A 27215-nucleotide genomic window follows, 5' to 3' on the forward strand; every position below is an offset into this window, starting at 1 on the left:
AAGTTATTCTCATCGGTTCTGTCTTCCAGAGTCTGCCTTTCTACACCATGAACAAGATGAAGAACTTTAAAAGACGGTTCTCGTTGTCAGTCCCACGCACTGAGACCATCGAGGAGAACGAGTTCACTGAACAGATCAACCAGCTCAACATAAGGCACACCCAGGGTAAGAACTGCAGCCCTCGCAAAGGTTTCTCATCATCATTATGTTCTAATCTCTTTATTTTTGCTACTATCTTAAAGATGTTCCACAAAAGAGCTGGAAAATTGCCTTCATTCTGAAAAGCTTTAAACAAAAAGTGTTTTACTTTATAACAGAAAGTTTTTTTCTGCATTTTTGCCACTAAAGTTCAAAATACACCAAGTTAATCATCCTGTGTGTGATTCCTCCCAGTTTTTTCATGGTTCTGGTCCAGAACAAGAACAAGTATCACACAGGAACAAATAACACTTCATTTAAAATTGATCTGTGTTTATGGTACTATATTATAATGACCCTGTTCAGACCTGGAATTACCTGCTTTACATCCAAATGAACAAGTAACCCAGAGACAAAGCGGCCTGTCGGCACAACAATCGCCAGGCCTGCTGAAGAGCTCAGGTACATTCATTCACTACAACCATATTATTTTTCTGTATCCTGTAGACCAGTAGCTGCGTTTCAGTCAACCATAAAATTGCGCAACTTGAAATTACAGAAATAAATTCACTTAATGGAATCATGCTAATTTATAAAAGGCTTTGCTCCATTCTTTTTACAAGGGCTTATGAGTCTTGAGCACCACTGTAAATCTTGTTGTTGAAATAAGGCTTATTGTTGTCATAATAATGTGAAAAGAGACTTAAACAGATTTCATTTTTGTTTCCTGATTTCCTTTTTCATGTAACAAATGAGTAGAACACTTCAAAAAAAAAAAAAAAAGAAAAACTAAATCTTACAGAGTGTTTTTGGTCCTAGTTTTAGTGCAAGTATATTAGAACACTTGAAATAAGACAAAATTAACTAACAAATAACATTTCAGAAATATATAGAAGCTTGTTTTAAGTAAATAATTCCTTAATATTGATTAAAAAAAAATATTAGTCCTATTGGCAGATTATTTAACATGTAACAAGATATTTTCCCCATGTTATAAGTGAAAGAATCTGCTAATGCAGCTAGTACTTTATTGTCAATATCAAGGAATTACTGACTTAAACCAAGTGCCTATATCTTACTGAAAAGTTACTTGTATGTTAGTTTTGTCTCATTTTCAGCGTACTAATTTATTTGCACTAGAAACTAGACCAAAGATTCTGCATAAGATTTTATGTTTTTGCTGAGGGTATTTATAAGATCGACTAAGTTCTTCACTATCAATCTCTAATTAGCTTTTAATTATTATTTTGAATGAGGTTGTTGAGTCAGATCGTGTTTCGGCTCATTAGAAGTTGAATAATTTTGCAGATCCAGACTCTTCTATTTACCAGCACCATTTACTGGGTCTGTCAGTCAGCGACTTGTGACTGTTAATGAGAGTGCAAACTGGATTACTTAACTGGGTGTTTAACTGCCAGTCATTTCTATTTTCTGGGTCAGAACCTCTCAGAGACAGTTGAGTTTCCACACTGTGACCGGTGCCACCAGTACAGCACAGCAGATCCACAGGTTTTGATTGGAAATCAGATAGATCCTGGAGTAAGTAATAGATAATGCAAAAACAAATTAAACCAATTACTAGATGGTTTAGTCTTTGTTGCTAGATGGTGTGACTGCAATGACACCAAAGTATGAAGTTACAACACTGCATATGGTTGGCCTGTCCTCCACCTGCGGATGATTGTTATGCTGCTGCTGGTTCTTAATGATTGCAGGTTTTAGGTTTTCTGACTCATCCATGCAATGATATTTGCAATATCAAAACACTTGTAATATTACAATCTATCTCTTATTATAGAAACATAAAATAAAGAAAACAGCTAAAGGACATCTTAACCATGTTCAGTAGAATCAAACGGGGAGCAGAAAATATAAAATTCTTTAATCAATGCGGTTCTACTGCCACCTGCAGAAATACGCTGCTTGGTCAGAAACAACCAGTTGTACATGCTCAGGATTGCCAATTTGCTGCGTTTGTGCTCGTGGAAACAACCTAGCGTCAGTGGCCATGCTTACTATTCTGCAAATTGGAAATTCTTGCCTGGTTCGGCTGAGGGGGAGGAGCTACTTTAACCTGAGATTGAGTGGTGGAAAACCTGCCTATTCACTGACTTTTTTTTTCTTTTTTTTCTTTTTTTTACCAAAAATTTAAAAGAAAATGCAGCTTGGAACCTAAAATACCTACCTACAATGCTAGTTACATGCTATTGGTTGGCACTTGCAAAACAGCCAATCCAGAAGCAACATTGATTTTACTTGCTGTTGATTGGTTGGACTCCCAAGCGTGGAGATAAGAAAGTCTGTAGATTTTATCTTCTATGGCAGAGCTAAGATGGTTTCCAGTGTGCATTGTAAAGCACATTAAGGTATATTTGGCATTGGAAATATCAAAATAGGCAGATATAAGCATCTTTAGAAGGGGACTCAAGTATTTGCAGATTATAGGTGTGGCCCCTAACTTCTGCAAATACTAACGGCCTGTTGTACAGGGATTAGCTTGTGTTTTTAAAGGGGCAATATTAAGTATTTCCCATGCACATAGTGCCATTTTGTAGCACAATCAAGTAATTATGTTACCATTAGTTGTTGAAAAAGTGCTGTACATTGACTTTGAAGTCTAATGCCTTGAGATTGGGCCTCTGTCTCTTTAAAAACTTCTGCTCTTTCTGAAACTCCGCCTTCAGGAAGTCGTCACAACATGGTTCACCCTTTAACAACCAGCACTGTACTGAGAAGTAGCTTTTATAATGAGCCCAGCTGATGCGGAATTACACCGGGTGTTTGCTAATTGCAGCTGGCTAGTCTGAAGGAGCTGAATTGCGGCACTACGGGTGAGGGTTGCTTTGTGAAGTGGAAGTTCAAAAGCTTGGAAACTGCAGTTCTGAGCAGGAGCTGCGTCTTGAGGGCAGGGCTAGGTCCAACCAGGCGTTTTGCACAGCTGAATGGGTTGCCATGGAGATTCAAGGATTTCTCAAACATGCATGAGGGAGATCAGGCAAGACTCCAGGTATGTTTTTCAGCAGGAAATTATATTATAGCATGAGGTAAAGCTCAAAAAAGTGAATTTTATGTAATTCTGTCCCTTTAAATGATTGTGTTGACTGTGATCAATTAAAACTGCTTCAAATATATCTGAAGTCTTCATAGGTATTTTTCCCTCAGTCTAATCTTGCTTTTCTCCTCTCACTGTAAGAGCAATTTCAGCTGAACAGGCTCAGACATCATGTTGTGCACCATAATGGATTGTCCTTTTCATAACCAGGTGTCCAGCAGACATCCGTCCATCTCTCCCGACTGGGCTCACATTAGCCTCACCTTTAGCCGCCCTAATTAGCATCCGAAGGATCAAAGGAGCGCTGGAGCTGTGAAATTCAAATGACCAGAAAACAGGTTGTCATTTCATCCTCTCAGACTATTTAGACTGATAATCAACACAACACACAGCCAGGCTGCACCAGAGCGCCTCTGAGCTTCTTCTGAAATGTCTTGTTAGATTCATTCAGACATTTCTCAGATCTCAAAGCCTTCCTGGGCTTCAGTTCTTCTTCTTCTTGACTTGTTTTCTTTTACTGGACCTTGTTAGGCTTTGTAATTACAAAGTGTGTGTGTGTGTTTGTGTGATCAGGGTTAAGCACATCACAGGCTGAGCAGGAGCTGTGTGTGTCTGGGTGCCTCGACATTGGGAAGGTGGCTTTAGTAACACCTAATAAAGCGTCCTGGTCTTTGTTTGCCGGTGTCCCTATGGAAACAGGGATTGCGCGGTGCACTCAAAGGGGGCTCCAACATGTCCACCATGCATGGTGCTGCTGTTAATGCTGCCATTGAAAAAAAAAAAAAAACTTTCCAGTGTGAAGCATTTAGAAGCCAGCCAGGTACCAAACACTGACCGCTGTCCAAGGCACAACGTTGAACATGGCGGATCAAAGTCCTTTTCACCACACTGGGGGGTCACAGCATTCTCACAGTGCAGCTGAACAACACTGAGCTCCACTGGAATTTTCTTCATCGTGACCCGGCTGCCTCATGTCTAGTGTGTGAAATGGATAGTCACAGACTTTTGTTGAAAGCCGATTTAAGCTTATTATCTGCTTTTGTACATCAAACACAGTTTAGCTAAAGGGTAAATAGTGATATCAATGCTCCAGGTCAAACTGAAGAATGGCTCCGTTTAGCTGGAAAAGGCCCACATAGTGACATCATGATGTCTTATTGGGATTTTATGGAACAGACTAACAAAAAGTAGTGTTTAGCCATGAAAAGGAAGGAAAATAGTAAGATCTTTTTTTTCCTTTTTTAAAAATAAATTCTGATAACTTTAAAGCTGATTTTAACTTTTATTTTTTAAAAGAATGTTTTTTTTTACATTTGTTAAAATTATAGATATGTTGTAACAGTATAAAACAAATAATTTGTGAAAAAATTTCAAGATTTTTCTTTTCAATTTTATGCACTAAGCTTAAGCTGTAATTGAAGGGAATATTGGCTCAGGAGGGAAAAACACAAATGCATCCCAACATTTTTCAGACTTTCTTGAGTAAAATAATTTTGAACATGAATCCTTTTGCTTCCAATTTTCAATTGCACAGTAATTTGCGTTGCCTTATCGCAACAAATCCACATAGAGACCGCTGTTTCTTCATGATTAAAGTCAGGAAGAAGAACAGAAGTTCATAGAAAACCTGCTTTAAACACAAGCGCCTTATAAAACCTGATGATGGTGATGAAAAGCTTTTTCCTCTATTTGTTTTCTAGCATCATGTTTGCGAGCACAATCCGTGTAAACACACAGAGCAATATTGAGGTTGGTGAATGTGATGAATGTCCAGATACAGAGCAATGAGGTTTTGATCTAATTATCATGTCAGGCTGGATCACAGAGTTTTTCAACACATGGCTGCCGGGGTCCGACACACAGCATCTGAAGCTGGTTTAATGATTCACATGGACCAGAGGAGGTTAGCCTGCCCTTCAACTTCTGCAACGAGGGAAGCAAGAAACTAAATAAATAAGCGAAGGTTCTCTACATGAAGGATAAAAGTGTGTGGACTAATGAGGGTAGAAATAGCCATTAGCTTGCTTAGATTTTTTTTTCTCAAGCCTAGTTCACACATAGCCAGGTCTTTTTCTTTTTATAAAGTAATCTCGTCCACACCTGATCGGTTTAAGAAAAGTGTTCATCTACAGCACAGGTGTCAAACTCCAGTCCTCAAGGGCCGATGTCCTGCAGTGTTTAGATATGCCACAGGTATAAAACACTGGAATGAAGCAGCTTCATTACCTCCTCTTTGTGTAGATACGTTCTCCAGAGTCCTGCTAATGACCTAATTATTCTATTCAGGTGTGGTGCAGCAGAGGCACATCTAAAAGTTGCAGGACACCGGCCCTCGAGGACTGGAGTTTGACACCCCTGACAGAAAGCTGCTGAATTACATGACTTACTGAGCGTTGATTTAAACATGCCAAACCCACAGGGGGCAGTGTAGTGAAAAGCAGTATGTCAGCTAAAATGAAACCTTCAAAACGACCACAACTTCCTGTCAGGACATAAACATGGCGCCAGGAGTTTATTATTATTATTATTTATTGTTTTATTGGCTTTGGTGGCCTTTATTTGATAGTGAATTGACAGGAAAGTGAGTAATGAGAGAAGAGGGAAGACATGCGGCTAAGGCCACCAGGGCAGGAATCCAACGAACCGCGTCGAGGACCAAGGCCTCCACATGTGGGCTGTGCTTAACCCCTGCGCCACCACAGCACCACTATGGTGCCAGGAGGTTCAGACAGAGAGGTTGAACTACCTTTAAATACCATGTTAAAATAAAACACAAGACAATGTTGAGAGGGCGTGAGGACGCACATGGAGATGGAATGGCATTTTACCTCGTTTGGGGCAGATAGTTGGTGTAAAACAGCTGACCTCCAAGCGCTCCTTCTCCTTTGCAACTTAACTTGTTAGAAAAGTAAAAATAAAAAAATGACTGAACAAATGTAAAAAATAGGCACTTCTCTGAAAGCAGCCATCTTTCTTCCACTGCATGACCAAACAGAAACAATGGTCACATATATGATGTCAGCGGCGCATTGTTCATCAAGTCTGGACCTCTAAATCTCCGGTTTCCAATGTCCACACACAAAAGCGGGGGGAAAAAAAAGAGAGACGTTGCAAATCTCCACTTTGCCCAGAGGTTTTACTATCAGTTGTTTTGAGTAGTATTAAACAGTTTACGTGTGGATGAAAGGCCAATCATGTAAAAATCTATTCGGTTTCCCGTATATTCAGCTCGGTGTGGATGAGCTGAATGATCCTTCAGATGCTGATTCCGTCCTGTTGTTCTTCCAGGGCTGACTCCAGACCGGCTCGGTCCTCCATCTCATGATGCCAGCCCAGTGAGCCCTGATGCCACCACACCAGGAGCTCACTCTCCATCCCACCTGCACTACCACAGCCAGGCCCAGCACAGACGCTTTTCCATGGAAGTGAGTAGCAAACGGGTTGACGCTGCACAACGAAGAGTTATGGTGACTTCTGTTCACTGTGGTGTGGAATGGACTCACCTAACTGCTCCAGCTGCAAGTTGGGAAAAGCAGAGGGACTCTAAATGCTTCGGTTAGCAAAACCTGAGCAGAAGCCAGAAAGCTTCAGCCAAACATTTCTCTGTAGAGTTGGTTTTGTTAAAGAAACCAACTGGTTATTCTTCACAGGTCGACCATCTTACCTACTTCACTGAACCTCCTGACACTGACCACAGGTTAGGTCCTTTGACCTTTAAAAACCTTATTAAAAATAAAATCAAAACCAAACATATTTAGGTCAGAAATGAAGTTACCATTGCTGGTATTCAATTGGAGGTATCTTTTTCTTCTGGGAGACATAATTTTATGTTTCATTATATAACTGCCTTAAACAGATTCAAGGTTATCCAGAGCGTGAACAGGTTGATGTCTTCCTCATCTCTGAGTTCGGCTCTACAGAATGACTCACCTTCACAGCTTTTTAACCTTTCCGTAGCGCCACACTTTTCTTTCACAGACTGTTTACAGCCCTACCGTCTCAGGTAAAATAGTCCCGTTTGAAGGAGCATGAGTCACCCTGACTCTTTTTTTTTTTTCTCAGACACCATTTAGCCTGCACCAGACAGACCAGTGAGAATACAGTACGCCAGAGTGAAGCGAATACTTAGAAAGATGTAATGAGGACAGAAATAACAGCATGACAACAACTGAGCCGGTGTTCAGCTTCCGCAGACCTCTACAGCTACTTGCTACAAACGTGAGGAGTGGATTTTTCTAATGAGGGGTTTACAACAGGTCAGCAGCTAATACGGTGAAAAACAATTAGCTACATTTCTGTAAGAATCTCAGAAATCTTTTGCTTTTCCTTTGATCTTGAGATCATTAATGAATTTGACAATGCTGCTGTAGAACATTGCTAACATCTGTTTTGTTAGTTTCCTTACCTTTTTCAGGTATTTGTTATGTCATTATGTTTAGAAAAGAAGAACATAATGACGTTCTACAACTCCGGCAGAACGTGCTGGCTCAGGGTCTGCTGATAACAGCGGCTGCCTTTCCATTAGAAATCTGAGCAGATTTTTGTCGCTGATCTGCTCATGTTGACAAAACTCAATTTTGAAATTTTAGGAATTGAGTAGTTTTTCCATGAACCAAATTGACTTTCGTCATTTCAGTATAGCTGCGTTGCCATTGACCATGACATTGCGTGAATTGGATTTACGAGAATGAATTCACCCAATGGAGATGCAGCAATTTGAAAAAAACTAACTTTTTTTTTTTTTTTTTTTTTGCTCTTGGGTGAGGTGATGTTCTGTGTCACAATTTTGCAAAACTGCAATGGAAACACTTTTTTTTGGCATCACATGAGTGTTCAACTGTCACTAATTGTGGCTTTTGGTACAAACTACTGAGTGTCAGAGGGGGAGGAGCCTAAATCAGATACAGTTGAAGCCAGATGTTTACATACACCGAATAAAAAGACACACACTTTTTTCTCTCACTGTTTGCAGTTAAACCATACCAAACTTGTCCTGTTTTAGGTCAAGTAAAATGACTAAAATGTGTTATTTTTGCTAAATGCCAAAAAAATTTGAAATAATATCTTTAAAAGATATTTTTGTAAATTGTCTTTTGAACTGTGTGACTGTATGGGTTAGACCTTTTAGATTTCCTTCCTTCAACTGTAATTGGCTCCCATTTAGCCTCAGTCACAATTCTGAATCCACCAACTTTTGAATATCTACTTGACAATCAATTAAATAATAGACAAAAAATAAAATGCCTGAACAAGACAAACAGAACCGTCTGATCCCTTTCTTTCTCTGTCGGCCTCTTCAGGACGTCAGTAAGCGGATGTCTCTGCCCATGGACATCCGCCTGCCTCCAGAGTTTCTCAAAAAACTGCAACAGGAAAGTGAAAACTCCCCCCTCTGCAGACCGCTCAGCCGCATGTCCCGACGCGCCTCACTGGTCAGTAACCATCGGTTTATTTTACACACCGTGTTGTCTTGTCTCGTCCTGTGTGTCGCTCCACCTGCATGAAGGGTAGAGACTCGGACTGAAGGAGTCGTCGTTATTTTGTTCTCAGCCCTGTTGTCAATTAATTATTTTTTGTTACACAGAGTAAACAAGTCATTTGTGGAGTGTAAGATTAGCAAAACCTTTATTTCCCGATCCAGAGGACAGAATCAAATGTTGTGAAATTAATCTGTCTAATGGTTTTCTCTGCCTTTAGTCTGATATAGGATTTGGGAAACTGGAAACGTATGTGAAGCTTGGCAAACTAGGTGAGGTACGTCTCAGCTGATTATTCATACGATTCAGAGGTTCTGTTGAGCTCAGTGCAACATTTATGGTTTGGTTTGTGAGCAACTAAAAGTTAACTCCCTGTTACAACGGTGGGTCACTGTGATAACGAAATCATTTGAAATCATTTTTCACATTTAATGTATTGATCCTGTACCATTCAACTAAAAACAAATTTGCTTTAAAGAAGTCACATTTATTTGATGACTCTGCACCGATACAGCAGACCTGAACACACCAACAGCTTCACAAGCCTGGTCAGACGTGTAAAAACAACTTTAATCTGTTCAGTCTGTGCAATCAGCAGTGTAGCAGCCAATGGGAAATAAATGACAAAGAAACTGAAACTGACTAAAACAATAGGTTGACTACCTTGGTAAAACATGTACAAATAAACTGCAGCAAAACCTTCTTTTAAATGGTTCAAAACGTAGAATTAAGCTGAATAGATCTGGAACATTGTTGAGAAAAACTGTAGATCACACAGCAGGCAAATGTGACCCATATCTGACGTTTCCATGGTAGTCTGACCGGCCCTGTTCTGACCTTTTCTCAGATCTATGTGTCACTTCCATACATGGAACTGATTCAGATCACAAAATGCAATTGATTTTTTTTATTTTATGATACATATTGGACTACAGTGAAACAGTAGAAACATCCTCACTCAAACTCAACTTTAAACACTTTGACGACATGATTGCTGTCATTCTAAGGCGTTCTCATTCAGTCAGGAATAGTCGTCACTAATTCCCTAATAAAAGGTGATTCTGAGCGAAACAGAACTACAACGTGTCCAAAGACTCATGTTTCTACTACGGCTCTTTTTCTTTTGCATGATATCACCTGATATGCTTTCCTCTGCTTCTGTTCCCAGGGGACTTACGCTACAGTTTTTAAAGGAAGGAGCAAACTAACGGAGAACCTAGTGGCCCTGAAGGAGATCCGTCTGGAGCACGACGAGGGAGCGCCTTGCACTGCTATCAGAGAAGGTAAAGGGATCATTAACCCTCTCAGATTCTCACTTGGGATTTTCTGAGATTTTTTTGCTCAAACAAATTCACCAGAGAAAAAATTCCCTGGTGAGGAGGCGACACTTTTTTGATGAACTTAAATTTTAGGATGGAGCTTTGTGGAGGAAGGGGGGGGGACTAAACCTCCACAAATCTTATTTTATTTAAATTCTCAGCAAAATGAGGTTAAAATCTTTTGTCAAAATAAAATACTTATTAAGCTCACTTTGTGCTAAGAGGCGTAGAAACCACAACACTGGTGTCATTTCTGTGGATTTTCCACATTTATCTTCCTTTGTCTTTGTTTATATGAAGCTTAATGGAAGTTATTTTGGTAGAATATTTAATGTGGAGCTGCTTGAGCCATGCTCTGGATCTTCTTCTTATGAATTTGGAAGGATTTATAGTTATCATTATCGCCACCTGGTGGTGCAGTATAGGCAATACACTTTTTTTTCTTACTGAAATCTAAATATTGTCACCTTCCTAAACTAACAGACAAAATGATTTTGGCATTAAAAACAAAATTGTCTATGCCAAAATCATTTACATAAATAGTTTTCGGCAAAAAAAAAAAGTATAAATAAAAATAATTTTTTTGCAAAAAATAATGTATGCCATTATTTTAGGAAGGTGATGATATAAAAGTACAGTGAGTGACAGTGTATTTTTTCCAAGTTTTTTAACTTTTAGTTCAAAGAAATGTCAATGTCAGACAAAAATAACCCAAGAGAATATATAAATCTATTTTCAAATAATTTTATTTACTTTTGGAGAAACTATCCAACCCAACCTGACTGTATGAAATGTTTTTTCCCCATTTATTTCAAATTATGAAATTGCCATATTTGTGGTCTAGTCTCACCGCTCACACCAATAGGAATAGTACTCCTGTACTGCAGCAAAATGAAATGGCTTCAGTAGAACCTGACAGCCAACATTAAGTGGGGTCTGTGATATCAGGAGGCACAACATCATGTCTCGATCTAAAGAAATTAAAAAACAGAAGAGAAATAAAGTCTTTGACATCTATGATTTTGGGAGTATAAAGCGATTCCTAAGGCTTTGGGACTCCAGTGAACCTGTTAACTACTGTTAGAGTCCTTACCCACAAATGAAGAAACATTGAACGGTGGTGGACCTCTAAAAGGACTGGTCAGTCTACTAAAATTACTCCAAGACAGTAACAACAACTCACCCAGGAGGTTACAAAAGAATACTATGATAAAAATCACACTCTGCTTCGTTCAGAGGGTCTGGATCCTCGGCTGTTGAAAAACGATTGCTTCCTGGAGGCGTGGCCTCCGGTGAGGTTTAAACGATTGGATATGACTGTACCATATTAGTGACGTTTGTGATGCGTCGGCCTGCAACAACAAGCAGACTCCAATTCTAAACCATGAAACAAAAATGGATGTCATCGTCAACTCTTCCTCTTGTTCACTGATCGTCAGACCAACACAGCATTTTAAACAAAACATCACATCAACGGTTTCTTCAGGATTGGGTAACTTGCTGTGGTTGATGGATGGATGGATGGATGAATGAATGAATGAATGAATGAATGAATGAATTCTCCTTTATAACATAAAACCCTGAAGGAGGAAGTCCAGTTGTCAGTTTGTGACCTTAAGCACAAACCCACTGGGGTAAAGCAGCATCAAAATGATTCAATGCATCAAACGGAAGCTTTCCAGCGATTTAATTAAGTCTGGAATTAGATGGGGTGGAATGACCTTAAACAGGCAATTTATACTCAAAAACCTTCTACTGTGGATGGATTAGAACAATACTGCCGAGAAGACTGGGCCAAAGCGCCAGAATTCCTCCACAGGGATGAAAAACACCCTCTCTTAAAGTTCTCACAACGCTTGATGGAAGTTGCAGCCGACCACTTTTCAGATCGAGGCAGGTTGTCTTTCCCTCACTAAGTGGAAATCATTCTCTAATGCTTTTGGAAATAAAACTAAATTTGATCATTTAAACATGTAAGTATGACAAACCCCCCCCAAAAAACATTTTCTCTGGGGAAAATGCTCTTTCATGGTTATGTAAACAAAAATTATTTTCAAAAACAAAAGGGAAAATTATCTGTTTAAAAATGTATGTGGGATTTTAGTAGAGAAAAGGCTCAAAACAACTATTTTTTTTCTGACTCAGCTAAATACTACAACAGAGTATTATGGCCACACTAATAAAAGAAAAGTACAAGAATAAAGTAATTTTATGAGAAAAGTTGAAATAATATGAGAATAAAGTAATAATATAAAAATAAAGTTAACTTTATTCTCGTATTTTTTCCACTTTATTTCTCATTATTTCAACTTTGTTCTCATCATATGGTGACTTTTTTATAATTTTATATTTTTTATTGTTTTCTTAGCATGGCCCTAATATTCCGTCATAAAATACACATACTTTTTTCTATGTTCACACATATAATCTTTTTTTTTTTTACCCATTAAAAAGTGTACTCTCAGCTGTACAGCTTCGTTTTGCTGTATAGGTCAAATTTATCTTAACCCCTAATTGAGAATTATTTTGTAATGTAATAATTCACAAATTCACAATGACCTTTCTGTTGTCCTCATGTACACCTGATCTGTTTTTTTTTTTCAGTGTCTCTGCTGAAGAACCTCAAACACGCCAACATCGTCACGCTGCATGACATCATCCACACGGACCGCTGCCTCACCCTGGTGTTCGAGTACCTGGTGAGTGCATCAGCAGCTGGAGATCAGCACAGTTCCTAAAGGAAGAGCAATGCAACAGCGAGTTGTTCTGTCTTACAGGACAGTGACCTTAAACATTACTTGGACAACTGTGGAAATCTCATGAGCATGCACAACGTCAAGGTGAGAGCTAGCTGTACATTACTGGTGGGAGGATTTAAGAAGCTAAATGAATGTTCTGAATCTATTAAAAAAATAAAAAATAGCTGAAAACTCCCACTCAGGAATTAATTTGTTTATATTGGTGAATTTGTATTTTAGATGAGTGTCACCAATTGGAGTTGTCTTTCTTTAGATTTGGTGTTCCTGTAGTGTAAAGTGACAGGCAGGCAGATTCACACCAAGGAGAACATCAAGTAAGAAAATAGTAAGGGGCAAGTTTACAGCAAAGATGAAAAAATACACAGCACAATTATTGGAATTAGAATACTCAAATTGAAAGAAACATGCTATTGAGTAAAGTCATTAAAAAATAAAAAATCTGCATAAAAGTACAACAGAGCTTTCACAAGAAACACATTAGCGAATATCAGCAGGATGTAAACATTTACTGAGCGGTGCTGGTTGTAGCCTACCAGCTGCTGGGGGAAGGATCTGAGCTAACTCTACTTTATGCACCCAGGATGCAGCAGTTTGTCACTGAAGGACTCCAGACTCTTAAGCTTGGTGACCAGAACAAACTGTGCTCTTGTTCTTTCCCCCTACAATAAACACACTCAATTCTCAGATTTTAATTGAGGATGTGTATCCTTTTATGTGTTATACTTAAAGTCATTTTTCAGGTTGTGTTTATACGATATGCTGCCTGACAGTCTGACATTTATTCTTTGTTTTGCCTCTTTAATTATCATGCCTTAGTTTGGTCATTACGCCCTGCTGGATCCTAAACTTGTCTCCATTCTTCTGAAATCCTGACGCTAATTATGAAAAATAAAGTCAAAATGCCTTGAAGCTCGCATATATTTATTTTTTCTGTTGGATTTTTAGACTGTTTTACATATTACACAGTGGACAGATTTTCTAAAGATAAAGTTTCACTGACAAAACAAACAACAATAAAGATTTGCTTTGAGAGACAATCTATTTCAGTACCTCGGTGTACAAACTGAAACACCATGTATTAATTGCATAAAGACTGATGTTTTTAAGCCTTTTGTTCTCATTAATTATGAGGATTTTCCACTTACAGCTAATAAAAACACAACATTTGAGTTTATGATATCACATCAGATCAATAAGAACAAAAAAAATTGAATACTGAAATGTAGGCTTATTAAAAAAGCTTAATAGCTGGTTAAATATTCCTGTTTTAATTGGACAGAACACGTATTCATCAAGACGCATATTCTATTTTATTGAATATGACTGGATAGTTTTCCTTCCACTTATTATGCACTGCTGTGTTTTGCTTTATTACATAAAATAAATTACATTATAATTATTGTTGTAAAGTTATGTTGACTATGTGAGGCAGGTCAGTAAACACGGTCACTGTGTTGGAACGGCTGCATTTCCTTTTGAACCTGTGCAGCGTCTTTTCTTCTCGCCTCCCTCCTGCAGATCTTCATGTTCCAGCTGCTGCGCGGTCTCTCCTACTGCCACAAAAGAAAAATCCTCCACAGAGACCTGAAGCCTCAGAACCTCCTCATCAACGACAAGGGCGAGCTGAAGCTGGCCGATTTTGGTAGGAAGCACGCCGACGTTCAACAAACCGAACCGGTCGCTCTCTGCAGTGACGGAGCAATCCTGCTTGTAGTAAATACTTTGAGTCGTATTCTGTTTTATCGCCACGCGGAGGTCTTAAATGCTGATTACTCTCGGCCTTTCTTCATGTTTCCTAGCAACCATAACCCCTCTCTCTTGATTTTCTCAGTTTTGTGTTGGAAGTAGGTCAATAAGCCCACCAGTGTCACTGACTATTTTTAATAGCTTCAGCTAAACACGCAGCCAATGAAACGACATTTCATTGGCTAAAAAAGTTCATGGGGAAGCAAAGCGAAGCCACCTGTCCTGCTGAGCAAAGATGTAGCTAAAATGGCGTCCTGTGCTGCCCAGGTCTGGCTCGGGCCAAATCCGTCCCCACAAAGACCTACTCCAACGAAGTGGTGACTCTTTGGTATCGGCCCCCCGATGTGCTGCTGGGCTCTACGGAATACTCCATGCACATCGACATGTGGTGAGAAACACTCACCCACCTTTCAGTGCACCCACATCCCACAAGGACGGGAATTCTAACAGATTTTTTATTTACAGGTATGAAGAATTTTATAAACTGATAAATAATTCTTTACATTTTGTTCTCTGACAATCAAATATCAAAACATATCAAATATCCGATTTGCTCTTAGTTACATTTCTTGATCAAAGTCACCATAAAGGGATAGCATAATGTAAAATTGACAAAAAAGTTTTTATCTTTACATCATGTTATAATGTTTTTCCTTTATTAAAATTATCTTGATTAAATTTGCCTTGATTCTTTCATGAATGTTTGAGAAATCCTTTAATCTCCCATGGCAACCATTCAGCTGTGGAAAACAGCTGGGTGGACCTAGCACCGCCTTCAGGACGAAGCTCCTCCTCTGAGCTGCAGCTTCCAATCTTCCGAACTTCCGTCTCACAGTGCAGCCCTCCTCCACTCAGCTCCTTCAGACTAGCCAGCAGCAATTAGCAAACACCTGGTGGAACTGCTCATCAGCTGAGCTCATTTTAGGAGCTACTTCTCAGTGAAACACTGGTAAAAATGTTGTTAAATTGTGAACAGAGGAGCCGTGTTGTGATGACTTTCTGAAGGCGGAGTTTCAGAAAGAGCAGGAGTTTCTTAAAGAGACAGAGGTCCAATTTCAAAGCGTTAGAATACAAAGTGAAATTTCCTTAAAGTCATATTTGTTATGTATAAAATTTTTATAGCAACTGAAGGTGACATAGATACTTGATTGTGCTATAAAATGATTGATGACATAGAACATACATAGTGCTGCCATTAGCACCAGCCTGCTTTACTTTCTTTACATTTTTGTAGAAAATGTAAAGAAAGGATTTATCCACTGTCTTTTGTGGGTTGTCTTTATGGAGATGGTTATCTATGTGTAATTGTGAAGTGGAGAGACAAACTTTTAATTCAAAATTCTTTTTAAGTACAAATTTAATGTGTGGTCTGCATTTGTAATCAGCAAGTTGATGGAACAACTTTTTGTATCATCAGTGACAGCGGCAGGTGTTCAGGGTTGTGTCTCTATCAACGTTGTACATCCAGAGACATTTTTACCTGTCACTGAAGTTAGCAAACATCGTCTGTAAACAACACACAGTCGCTAGCAGGTTTTATTACATTATTGTCCTGCATTTAGTTTCATCCCTCTTCCCATCAACTTTCTATCTCTGTGGAGGAAAACAACGATGGTACACGATGGTACACCATAATGCTTTCCATTGACAGATGATGGATTGAGCAAAGCTGTGTGGGTTGCTCAGACGTTGCTGTATGACCCAACTGTGCTTTAAACCTTTCCACAACTTTCTCCCTGACCTGTGTGTCAGGGAGAAAGTTGCCCTCAATCGACACAGTACGGATACAAGGAGACCTACAGATCACCGAGCTTGGTTAACGCTCCCTGCTCCCTGCTCCCTGCTCTTCCCACTTGCAGGAGATCTGTTTTGTGTGTGAAGCAAAGACTTGATCACAAATGACCGCACACACACACTAGCGCATTACGTCGTCACCGGTAAGCCGTCATCCAGCGCTGCAGCAGCATTCCATGTTGGGGGTAAAATAGCTCTCTAGAGGACTGTTTAGGATTAGGACTACCCCTGACCTGTGTGTCAGGTCAGGGGTAGACAGGTCTTAATGGCGCTGTCTGCTCACTTATGTTCTCTAACAAACCTTGGAAATGCTGACAAAACAGCTGCATTCATGGTGAGATGAAGTCATGTGTTGGTCGACTGCATTTATGAATTAGGTGAAGGCCAATTGCCTTCACTGGGTTATCAGAGGAAAGAAGGGGCAGAGCACGACAAACATTTCAGGTTCTTGAAGGCCATATGTCTTTTTTCTTCCACTTTACAATTATGTGTGTTTTTGTGTTGTTCTATTGAGTTAAATGTCAGGAATATGTGTCAAAGTTTGCCGATGTAATGTGAAAACATTGGGAGGATGAATCGTATGTCATCTTTGGTCAAGATTGGCTGATGAACCAATGCAGCATTGTTTCTATTGGTCAGCTAATTCTCAGTTTATTTCCTCATACTGAACAGTTGTCATTTAAACTGATTGGACAGATAAAGTGTGCCTGGGTCCAACCAGCACTTTAAGACGGTTTTTAATGCTACATGAATGCATGCCCTCCCCCCATCACCACTGAGCGTTTTTAATCAACGTCAAGATCTTCCAAGATTTCTGTGAATCATTCCTCTCTTTTTAAATATCCCAAGTTGCTTGTAGACACATGACTCACACTCTAATATGAAGATGCATAATTCATGGGCAATCACTTTCCTTATATACTTTTTGCACAATAACTGTTTGCTTATAACACCCCCACAGCTTTGTGAAATGACAGATTATGAAGAACGGAGCTCCGGCAATGCAACAGTCTTTTATGAGCTTACATATGTCCCCACAGATCCACAGGGGGTCTCACCACGCCACCCACAGTGCCCACTCACTCGGCTCATTTTAAAGTCTTGAATTCACATCGAGACCTAATATATTGGGATTGCTTTTTTTCCTCTCTGTCCGACTTGTATTTTCATCCTCTTCCTCTTCCTCCTCCTCTCCTTCTCCATAGGGGTGTGGGTTGTATACTGTATGAGATGGCAACAGGTCGCCCCATGTTTCCTGGTGCCACGGTGAAGGAGGAACTACACTTGATTTTTAGACTCATGGGTAAGATGACTAGAAATGACAGTAGAATAAAATCCTGATTGAAATGTGCAGATGAGAAGAGAACTTATCCTTATTAATACAGAAAGTGTTTGCTCAGCCGCTGAGTTGCCCTGTACCAACTGGTTCATTGGCCACAGAACTATCAAATCCAGCACCTACGCATGCAGCCTTCTTTTATGAGCGTATGTGAAAAGCTGGGCTGCTCTCAGCAATCTAATGAGTTCTAGAAACCTACAATGAAAGGATACCACCAGTGGTGCACCACTTCTGCCACTTCTGCTAACCATAAAGCAGCTAATTTTTCACGTAGCACTTTAGCGGTTTTGCAAACTTTGAAAACAATTAGCACTCTTAGCTTCCACTGAATTCATTTTTTGGTATGTATTCTAATGGTGTGTTCACACCAAAAGCATTATGTGCGTCAAAAACACGTCTGGGGCTTCATGTTCAAATTTGACGCGTGTGCACGTTGAACGCAGACTCTTGACATTTTGCTCTACACCTAGCATTTTGTGTGTCCGGTTTCCATTCAATGTCTATGTGGAAGCATGTTGAGGGTGCATCAGCTCTAGCCATTGTTGTCCGTTAGACGCTCCTGATGCTTCAAACGCTCAAAACTCTCCAAACGGTTCAAATCTCGCCGCGCTAGACACTTGAAATGCGCTGCAACGACCCTCGATGTGCCTCCACATAGACTTTCAATGTAAACCAGAGGTGCCTGATGCTCTAAACACTTTTGGTGTGAACGCTCCATATGTCTACTTGGTTGTTTTGTAAACTTCCAGTTGAATAAAGTTCAACATCTGTGTCAAAGTTTTGGCTATTGACTGTTGAGAATTTTTTAAGTAGTTAGACGTTTATATTCATGCTCTTATTTTGAAGTGGGTGACGATTGGTCATGTAGCAGTTAGTCTGCACCGTTGAGATGGGCTTTTTCTCACTTGGTTTCCTGGTGATTACATAATAATAGCAACTAAATGTAACAATAAATGAGATGATGAATTATTTCTTTGTGATGCAGGTACTCCAACAGAAGAGACCTGGCCTGGTATTAGCAGTAACGAGGAGTTCAGGTCTTACCTCTTTCCTCAGTACAGATCTCAAGCTCTCATCAACCACGTACCTCGGTAAACCCTCTGTGTTAACTACCAGTGATCTCCATGCATGGCCAGACGCTGAGACATTTGAAGCGTTACTAGCTAATTTATTAATGTAGTATTAGGCCAATCATGTATCATCCAGGTTAATGTGTTTCACTTCGAGATGTTTTGGACACATAATCCTATCAAGCATAAGAATTCAGGTAATGGAAATTGAAATACATAATCAAAGGGGCAGTATTATGTAAAATCAACTTTTTTGAAAATTACATCATGTTCTAATGTTGGTATCTCACCAAAAACATCCCTGTAGTGTTGCCTTGATTCTTTCATGCATATTTGAGAAATCCTTTAATTTCCCATGGCAACCATTCAGCTGCGCAAAATGCCTGGGTGGTTCTAGCCCCGCCTTTGAAACGCAGCTTATCCTCTGAGCTGCAGTTCCCAAGTTTCCGAGCTTCCACCTCACAGAGCAGCCATCCTCTGAAACTCCTCCACTCAGCTCCTTCAGACTAGCCAGCAGCAATTAGCAAACATCTGGTGGATCTGTGCATCAGCTGAACTCATTATAGGAGCTACTTCTCACTGAAACGCTGGTAAAAACGTTTAAGTTAACAAAGGAGCCATGTTGTGATGACTTCCTGAAGGTGGAGTTTCAGAAAGAGCAGGAGTTTTTAAAGAGACAGAGGCCCAATTTAAAAGCGTTTTAATATCGAAGTCCAGTTTCTTTTAAGTCTCATTTGCTATTTAAAGCAACTGACGGTGGCATATTTACTTGATTGAGCTATAAAATGACAGTGTGTGCCTGGAAAATACTTAATACTGTCCCTTTAAATGTAATCTGACATGATTGATTTATTAATTTTTGTTTTAGGATGATCCATTGAGAATGGATTTGTTTTAGCTTTTTTTCACACTTTGATGTTTAGTTTACCAAAAAGCAATCTACAAGGGAACAAGTATTTTCTAATGGAATGTTCATGTTTGTTGAACAAGTGAAGTTTTAAGCTGTCTAACACTTTGCTTGGTCTCCATCAGGTTGGACACGGAGGGAATTGATCTGCTGTCAGCTTTCCTGCTGGTACGACCCCAAAGCCCGTTTATATGAATCCTAATCTTACCTGCTAACTCACTGAGGTTCTAATGAGCTCTTTCTGCACGTTGTGTGACAGTATGACACCAGGACCAGAATCTCGTCTGAAGCGGCTCTACACCACGCCTACTTCCTGAGTCTGGGGGATGCCATACATCATCTTGCTGACAGTAAGATATAGTTGCTTCCATTGAGATCCTCCATTATAAAGCCAGCTGTATGATTTTTATACGTGGTATTAATGCAATGAAAAGCTCCACTCATACTCTGTTTCCTTTCTTTGCTCCAGCTGCTTCAGTGTTCTCTCTCGGAGAGGTGCAGCTCCAGAAAGATCCAGGCCATCGTAGCTCAGTATTCCAGCCTCTAGGTAAGAAAAGAAGCAGACATTACCTTACCCAAACCATATCACAGGTAATGGAAGGCAATTATTTTATGATATTAATGCCCTCTATGTATTTTTGGGTTTTCTGAGGACAGAATCTAATCTAATTTTCACCGGGTTCTAAAATGATTTGAAACGAACGTCAGCAAATGATCGTCATTTAAGACTTCTGTTAGGATTTGAGATACTGCCAATGGAACTAGTATTTTTTTTATAAATTTTGACAAATGCTCACGTTGGACCACTTTTTTCAGTAACGAGTAATCTAACATGTTACTGTTTCAAATCCAGTAATCGGTTTAAAGTTACTTATCCAAATCACTGCGTTACTAAAATCCTATTTATAGTTTTCCAGACAATACTGAAATACACAAAAACATGCCCAAATTACTAAAGTTATTTTTGTACTGTTGTAACCCTTAAACAATCTCCCATTCAGTTTAACCATGTAACTGTTGGCACATTGTTGATGTTACTATTATAAAATAACTTACAATTAAGTTTTGGCAAAGATCAATGTAATTTTCACAGGTGGTGGAACGTTGTTGTCAGCAGCTGCTGAAAGTAATTAAAAAAGTTACTTTTAATGTAACTTAGTTACTTTCCAAATCAGGTAATCAGTAATCTAAGTTACTCTTTCAAGGAGTAATCAGTAATCCGATTAAAGTAACTTTTTCACAGTAACTACGTCATCACTGCTTGTAACAAACTCCTGACATCTTGCTGACAAGTTGTTAGTAAGTTAGTTTGTCTTATTTCAACTGCACCAAGATATTTGCACTATAAACTTGACCAAAACTAACTGCTAAGATTTTGTGTTTTGCAGTGAATGAACTGAAGCCATGTTATAGTGGGTCAAAAGTTCTTCATATCAAGATATGTAAGACGGATAAAGTCAGGAAAAAAAACAGCTATGCACTGTTATCATAGGGTGTACTGATTTTCAAACAACTTTTTTATCTTCATTTTTTTTATATATTTTTGTTTTCACTTGGGGCTAGATTAATATAGTTTTAGATAAAGATAAAAAAAAACACTTTCATTGTGTCCTATATGTAGGTCTTTTGAAAAGAGCATCATTATGCTGGTACTTCACCACTGTGTGCTTCTTTGTGTTGGCCTGTAAAACCACAGGAAAACACTTATGAGCATGTATTTAATACCATGTTTGTAACTGAAATGTAACACATTTATGACTAAAATGTAAAAAATAAAACATTTTTCAGTGAACCTACACTGTGAAACATCTTGGGGGGGAAAACATCATTGAAATGTATTTCTTCTTTATGAACTGTAATGTGTTCCTCTTCAGGCCGAGGAAAGAATCGAAGACAAAGCATCTTCTAGAAAACGCAGAGAAGAAGAAGGAAGACATGAATGGAGAGAAGCTGCCTTTCAAATCCAGATCACCAAGGCCAACTAAAGCTTAACACATTGAGCAAGCATCCTCTGCAGCCACTCACACACACACACGCACACGCACGCATACACACACACGCATAGCGTCACAAGGACAGCTTCTTCACTCATTTCCATGGCAGCTGAACTTGAAGGCCCATCCTCTTTCTGAAGATAAAAATGTTCTGCACTTAAACAGACCTTATTCAATCTCCTTCCAAACACACACAAACATAAACACACACACTTGAACACTTTTGCACTATAAGAAACACTACACATGCTGCACATATCAGAGAGTTATTTGCTTCCCCCCTTTGATACCTCTGACAAAGAAGGGACTATATAATAATTAACCCTGAAAACTGAAAAATTGAACAAAGTTGATCATTTTTGCTGTTCTTAACTAATCACATTCTAAAGCCTGCTTGTAGTATTTACAAAAAACTGAAGCATACCAGCAGGTTGTGTTCTCTGAGTGAGGTCTCCTTAGTGTCAGTCCAGTTTGGTGGCTCTTCCACCCCTACGGCTCCCATTCATCCTTTCCTCAACTCATCTTCCACAAGCTCTGCCTCTGCCTTTCTGCCTCCTCTCCGACCGTCCACTGTCCCTCTGCTGTCCCTCTGAAAAAGAAATGTTAGAACATTGTACAGCAAATACAATACATCATATTTTTTGTACAAATACGGAGAAAAAAAATGCGTAACTGTCAATTTGTACATGTTAGCATGTTAATACAAAGCAAACAATATGTGAGCTAACATTTAGCCTGGTTGGGCCTGACCACTGATCCCAGAAACAAAAATCTGATCTTTTCTGGTCACTAAACGTTACCATGTCTAATACAGCTGCTAAGATGTGTGTGCGCGTGTGTGCGTGTGCGTGTGCGTGTGTGTGTGTGTGTGTATGTATGCTGTTGCTGTGTGAAGAGAAGGCTCAAAGTTAGCTGTTTCTGTAGCAGCAAGACATTTAAACAGAAATTAGAGCTAGCACAGAACTCTGAGAAGGTACTTAAAACAAAACCAGGTTTTCTGCTGTATCTTGGGAGAAAGATTTCCTCAGCAGATAACAGGAAGGATGAAAGGAGCTATCTGTGTTCTCCTATCTAATGGGGAACAAAACCCTGCTTTTCAGGGACAGGTTTGTCTCATTTCTGAATGAGGTCTTTGGAAATGAGACAAAAAAAATTATAACTAATAAGCTTCAAGATGTATTTAGTGAGCCAATGAATAAAAATTAATCAAACCTACGATGCTGTTGATTTGCGTGTGGTTTTCCTTGGAGACACAGCTTTTGTCTGATGGGTAACAACTACCACATGGATTTCACTTAAATCATTAGTGTTTATGCACAGAGAGAAAGAGAGAGAGAGGAGGGAAAGGCAGAGATCCTGTGGAAAATAAGCCAACTCAGATAGGACACAGTTTCATTGACTGTGTAGAGTAGAAGTTGCGTCTTGTTCAGAGGATCCTCAGCAGTTCAGCTTCAGCCGCCGTAGCTCTGAAGCTGTACACACGGCCATGAGGGCAGTCCTAGCGATAAACGCGTAGCATTCCGTCTTACCTCTACTGACTATCCTCCACCTTTCCACCAAATCTGACCCATTTGTGAATAGTAATCTCAACAGATAGGAACCAACTCATGCGGAGGAACTTGCCTTGTTACTGAACCCCCACTCCGGGCAGAGTGGACTCATTTTCACCTTTACAGTGTTAACAGCTGAATTTGAAGTTGCCTTAGTAAGCTGTGCATGATGTGTTGGCTTGTGAAGAGTCTATAATTGATCTAGTGTAGCCAATGTTTTTGGGAAACCTTTACTTTGTGTCTGTAAATATTTTAGTCTCCTATTTGCACAAACCAAAAGTGTCCTCTGAAGCCTGCTCCCTTCCCTTTAGTTCGTCTGTCCTTACGCTGTTCCTAAATATGACCTGCTGACTTTCTCAGACTCCTTGCTCTGTTTCCAGTACAGTGAGAAATAGAGTCATACAGTTGTTTTCTTGAAGCAATGTGCATTAAGTAGGATTCACAGTCCTCTCCTGATGTATTTCACAGCTATAGCCTAGGCAGTTTTTAGCTGAAGATATGTAAAAGTCATTAGATCAGAAACATGAAGTAATGTGTAAAGCAGAATTTTTGATGAGAACATGAAAAATTGGCGACATTTTTACATCTTTTTGAGTCATTATTCTATATTTACATTGTAGATTTTAACCTACAGGTTAAATTTCTTCTTAAGGTGGGAAACTGATGTAGGTTCATGATAAACATGCAGCTGAAGGAATGAGCTGAAAAACTTTTAAAAAATAGCTTGGCTTGCCAACTGTGTCTAATTAAAGGAGCAGTCTGTTGGATTTAGTGCTATCTTGGGGAAATAATTACCTTTGAGAAAAACTAACAAACAAAAACCTCAGCCTATATTTTATTTATGTTTACTTGATAGCTCAAAAAACCAGCCAGAACCTTTCTGGGAAGGGAGTGATGTTCTGTAGGTTTGGTACATAAAGAAAAGCAAAAAGGCGCCGACATCCTGTATCTAAACAACTGAACAATAATGGATACTTGCTAAACAAAACCGCCAATCTGAACTACACGCTTTGAAGCCTCTTATACTGATGAAAAAACTTTTATTTTGAAGGTTACTGCTTCACACATCTTGCCAGCTTTAATGGAGAGAACCAAGAGAACGAGTAGCTTAAAGTAGTTTAACAATCACTTCAGTATAGCTCAGTTTTTGTTTATTATATTGAGAATTAATTACATAATAAACAAACGTCGGTATGCCAATCCAACAAAACACTGGCAATTGATCAAATGCCTGGTTTTCACTGAGCGGTGTGGTGCTGGTCAGGTCGGTGTGCTTCAGTACGCCATGTCTGTTATCCATTTTAAAAGTGGTCAGTATGAGCAGTGGCCTGAAGCATTGGCTCATACTGGATCACTGCTTCAGGACAATGGTACGATACGGTTCGGGTGGAGCTGCTGCCGTCACACATTGACTGCGGGACAGAAAAACGGCTCTGCTGAATGTGCCAGACCATAAAATATCGTACCGAACTACACTGACCCGTGCCATACCATTTAGTGGAATCAAGCCAAAACGTGTCTCTGGTAGTGGAGACCCCAAAATGCTACGTTTGGAACTTTGCATTACAGACGCAATGCTAAATGTTCAGGCTGTGCTCTACTTGTTTCTTTAGAATCAATTATTGTGGAGACAAGAAATGTTACCACTATGACACTATGCTGTGAACCAAATAATATTGCTTCTCTATAGCTTTTAATGAAGATTTGCTAATACTAACCTTAAGATTACACCAGAGAGAACGTATTCATCCAGAAAGAGATTCTCATGGCTCATTTAAATACAGTAGACATGGCAGAACGTTGTCAGGATGTTGTCTTTGGACGGCATCTCTACTGTTGTCTTTGTACAAAACTCCTCTTGAAAATAATTCAAAAGACATCTTTAGAAAAAAAAACATGGATGTTGTACAAGGCATGCAAAGCAGCATGGAGGTGAATCCTTCCAGAAAGTATTTTTTTGCAGTCAAGCTAAAGCATGCTCCAGAACATCTTTCCTTTCCCTGAGTTTTGCTGTGGTGACGTGACTAAGTGTGAAAACCTGAAAGTACTTTTACAAGGCAGGTGGTGTCCTAAGAGGAGAGGCTCAGTTTTAGTTTTGCTGCTACACATCTGGAATGTGTCCTGTTCACAACTTTATGGAGACAGAGGGAGGGGAGACAACTCTTAACAATTGTGCCAAGCAAACAGGACAAGGAATAAAAAATCTTTAATTTGATATTTGGTCAGATTTTTACAAACGTTTTGAGGATACGGAGCTTTGTAAAAATGTAAATTGGCTTTTGAGTAGCAGTTAGCTTGATTTCCCTCTGAGTTAACCAAAAAGATCCTCTAAACTGAAACTGCATGCTGCAACGTTCATATGACTGCTCATTGGAACGCCATACAATCACTCTTTAACCACTTGTCAGGAAATCAAATATATGATTTCGAAACGACCATTGGTGCATTTTTATCAGTCAGTTACAGTCAGATAGAACTGAAGAAACCTTGGGCTGAGTCTTCAAGTGACCTTAAATAACAATTTGTTGAGTTTTAATAGCTTGGATAAGATCATGTCATCTACAGGCTTAGTGGTCATGTGACCCATATGATAGAAAAAAAAACTTCTTTGAAGAGATTCTTCAGGAAAGAAAAAAAGACATAAGTTTTAGGAGAGTGCACAAAAAGCATTTGGCCCCTGTAAATGTCCTGTTTTAATTTCTTTGTCACACTTAATTGTTTCAGATCAAACACATTTAATAACAAATCTAATTTTTAACTAATTAGATTTACGAAGAGAAATAATTTCTTCAAAATAACCTCTGAAGAAGTATTTAACCTCTTACAATTTTTTTTTCTTACTCATTGAACAAAAATAACAAAAAGTCCCTCACACATCTACCAATAATATAAAATGGCATATTATGGTCACTGTAGATAGAAAAAAAGAGTAAATTATCACAAAAAAGTGATATTTTGAGATTTTCTAAAAAAAAAAAAAAAAAAAAACATGAGAACACCAAAAAAAGAAAAAAAGCGAAAAAAAAAAAAAAACCCGAAAAATAAAAAATAAATTCAAAAAACTTCCAAAAAAAAAAAAAAAAAAAATAAAAAAACAGGACATTTCTGAGCTTCAAAATTCTAAGATTTTCAAGTTTTGGAAATGTTTTGAGTTTCAAAACTCGAAAAAGTTTCAAATTTCAGAGTGTTTTCTAGCAAATGTTCAACTTTTTTATTCCTCCTTTCTTTTTTTATATCTGCAATGGCCATACCATGCTCATGTACTTTCAGGATGATTGGAAAGATGCATTTTTATTTACACTGGTTGTGTTTGAACATGTGTTTGAACATGTGAACCTTTCTGTGACTAAAAATCAAAACCAGAACTTACTGGCAAAGGAGAAAACCACTTTATCTTCCAGTCGTTTTAAGGAAAACACTAAAGTCCCAGCATCCAGTCAAAGTATTAACACCATGATTCACACCATTCTGTATCAAACACACTTTTCTACCTCTACACTTCAAAAGAGAGAGTGGTTTGGTTTTTACCATCTACATGTCTGTCCAGCTGTCAGTGAGTAAGATGGAGGACGGGTTCTGGTGAAGCTGCTGGAGCTTCAGGAGGATGTACAGTCTGGGACGGTCCACTTTCAAACTCCCCCTCCCCTTCCTTCAATGACAGAAACGTGTTACTGTGTGTTTAGTTGTGTTAAATGAAGCTATTTTAAATGCTGCCCTTGAAAAAGAGATCATAATATATATACATGTATATATATTTTGACAAATGTTTTAATCTATTTCAGTAAGTATTATGCTGTAAAAGATACAGAAAAACAACCAATAGAGTTCTGTATTGAAAATAAAATAAGTAAAAACATACTGATGTCTAAATGTTTTATAAAAGATGAGTTTTAGATTTTGTATGAGATGTGATATTTTGTGTGAATTGTCTATTCTGTTACAATGAGAAAATGAATGTACTGTGACTGCCAGAAGGCCTAAAATTGACTGAATAAATAATTATTAAATAAATAAACTATTGATATCATGAAAAAAAACTGTTCTTGTGTATTTCTTCTTCCTTGTACTTT

General features: G+C 38.8%; 1 protein-coding gene across 1 annotated transcript; it reads left to right on the forward strand.

Moving 5' to 3' along the window:
- On the forward strand, positions 1-25295 carry cdk18 (cyclin dependent kinase 18). The gene is made up of 15 exons (XM_007569822.2): positions 1-165; positions 6479-6615; positions 8491-8622; positions 8888-8944; positions 9836-9950; positions 12591-12685; positions 12764-12826; positions 14264-14387; positions 14759-14879; positions 17491-17588; positions 18610-18715; positions 19727-19769; positions 19861-19951; positions 20071-20148; positions 21476-25295. Exons 1-15 carry the CDS (start codon positions 48-50, stop codon positions 21508-21510), a joined length of 1413 nt encoding a protein of 470 aa, XP_007569884.1. The 5' UTR covers positions 1-47; the 3' UTR covers positions 21511-25295.
- Positions 25296-27215: the final 1920 nt, after the last annotated feature.

Source organism: Poecilia formosa, unplaced genomic scaffold (assembly GCF_000485575.1).
Source record: "Poecilia formosa unplaced genomic scaffold, Poecilia_formosa-5.1.2 Scaffold247, whole genome shotgun sequence".
NCBI classification, from domain to species: Eukaryota; Metazoa; Chordata; class Actinopteri; order Cyprinodontiformes; family Poeciliidae; genus Poecilia; species Poecilia formosa.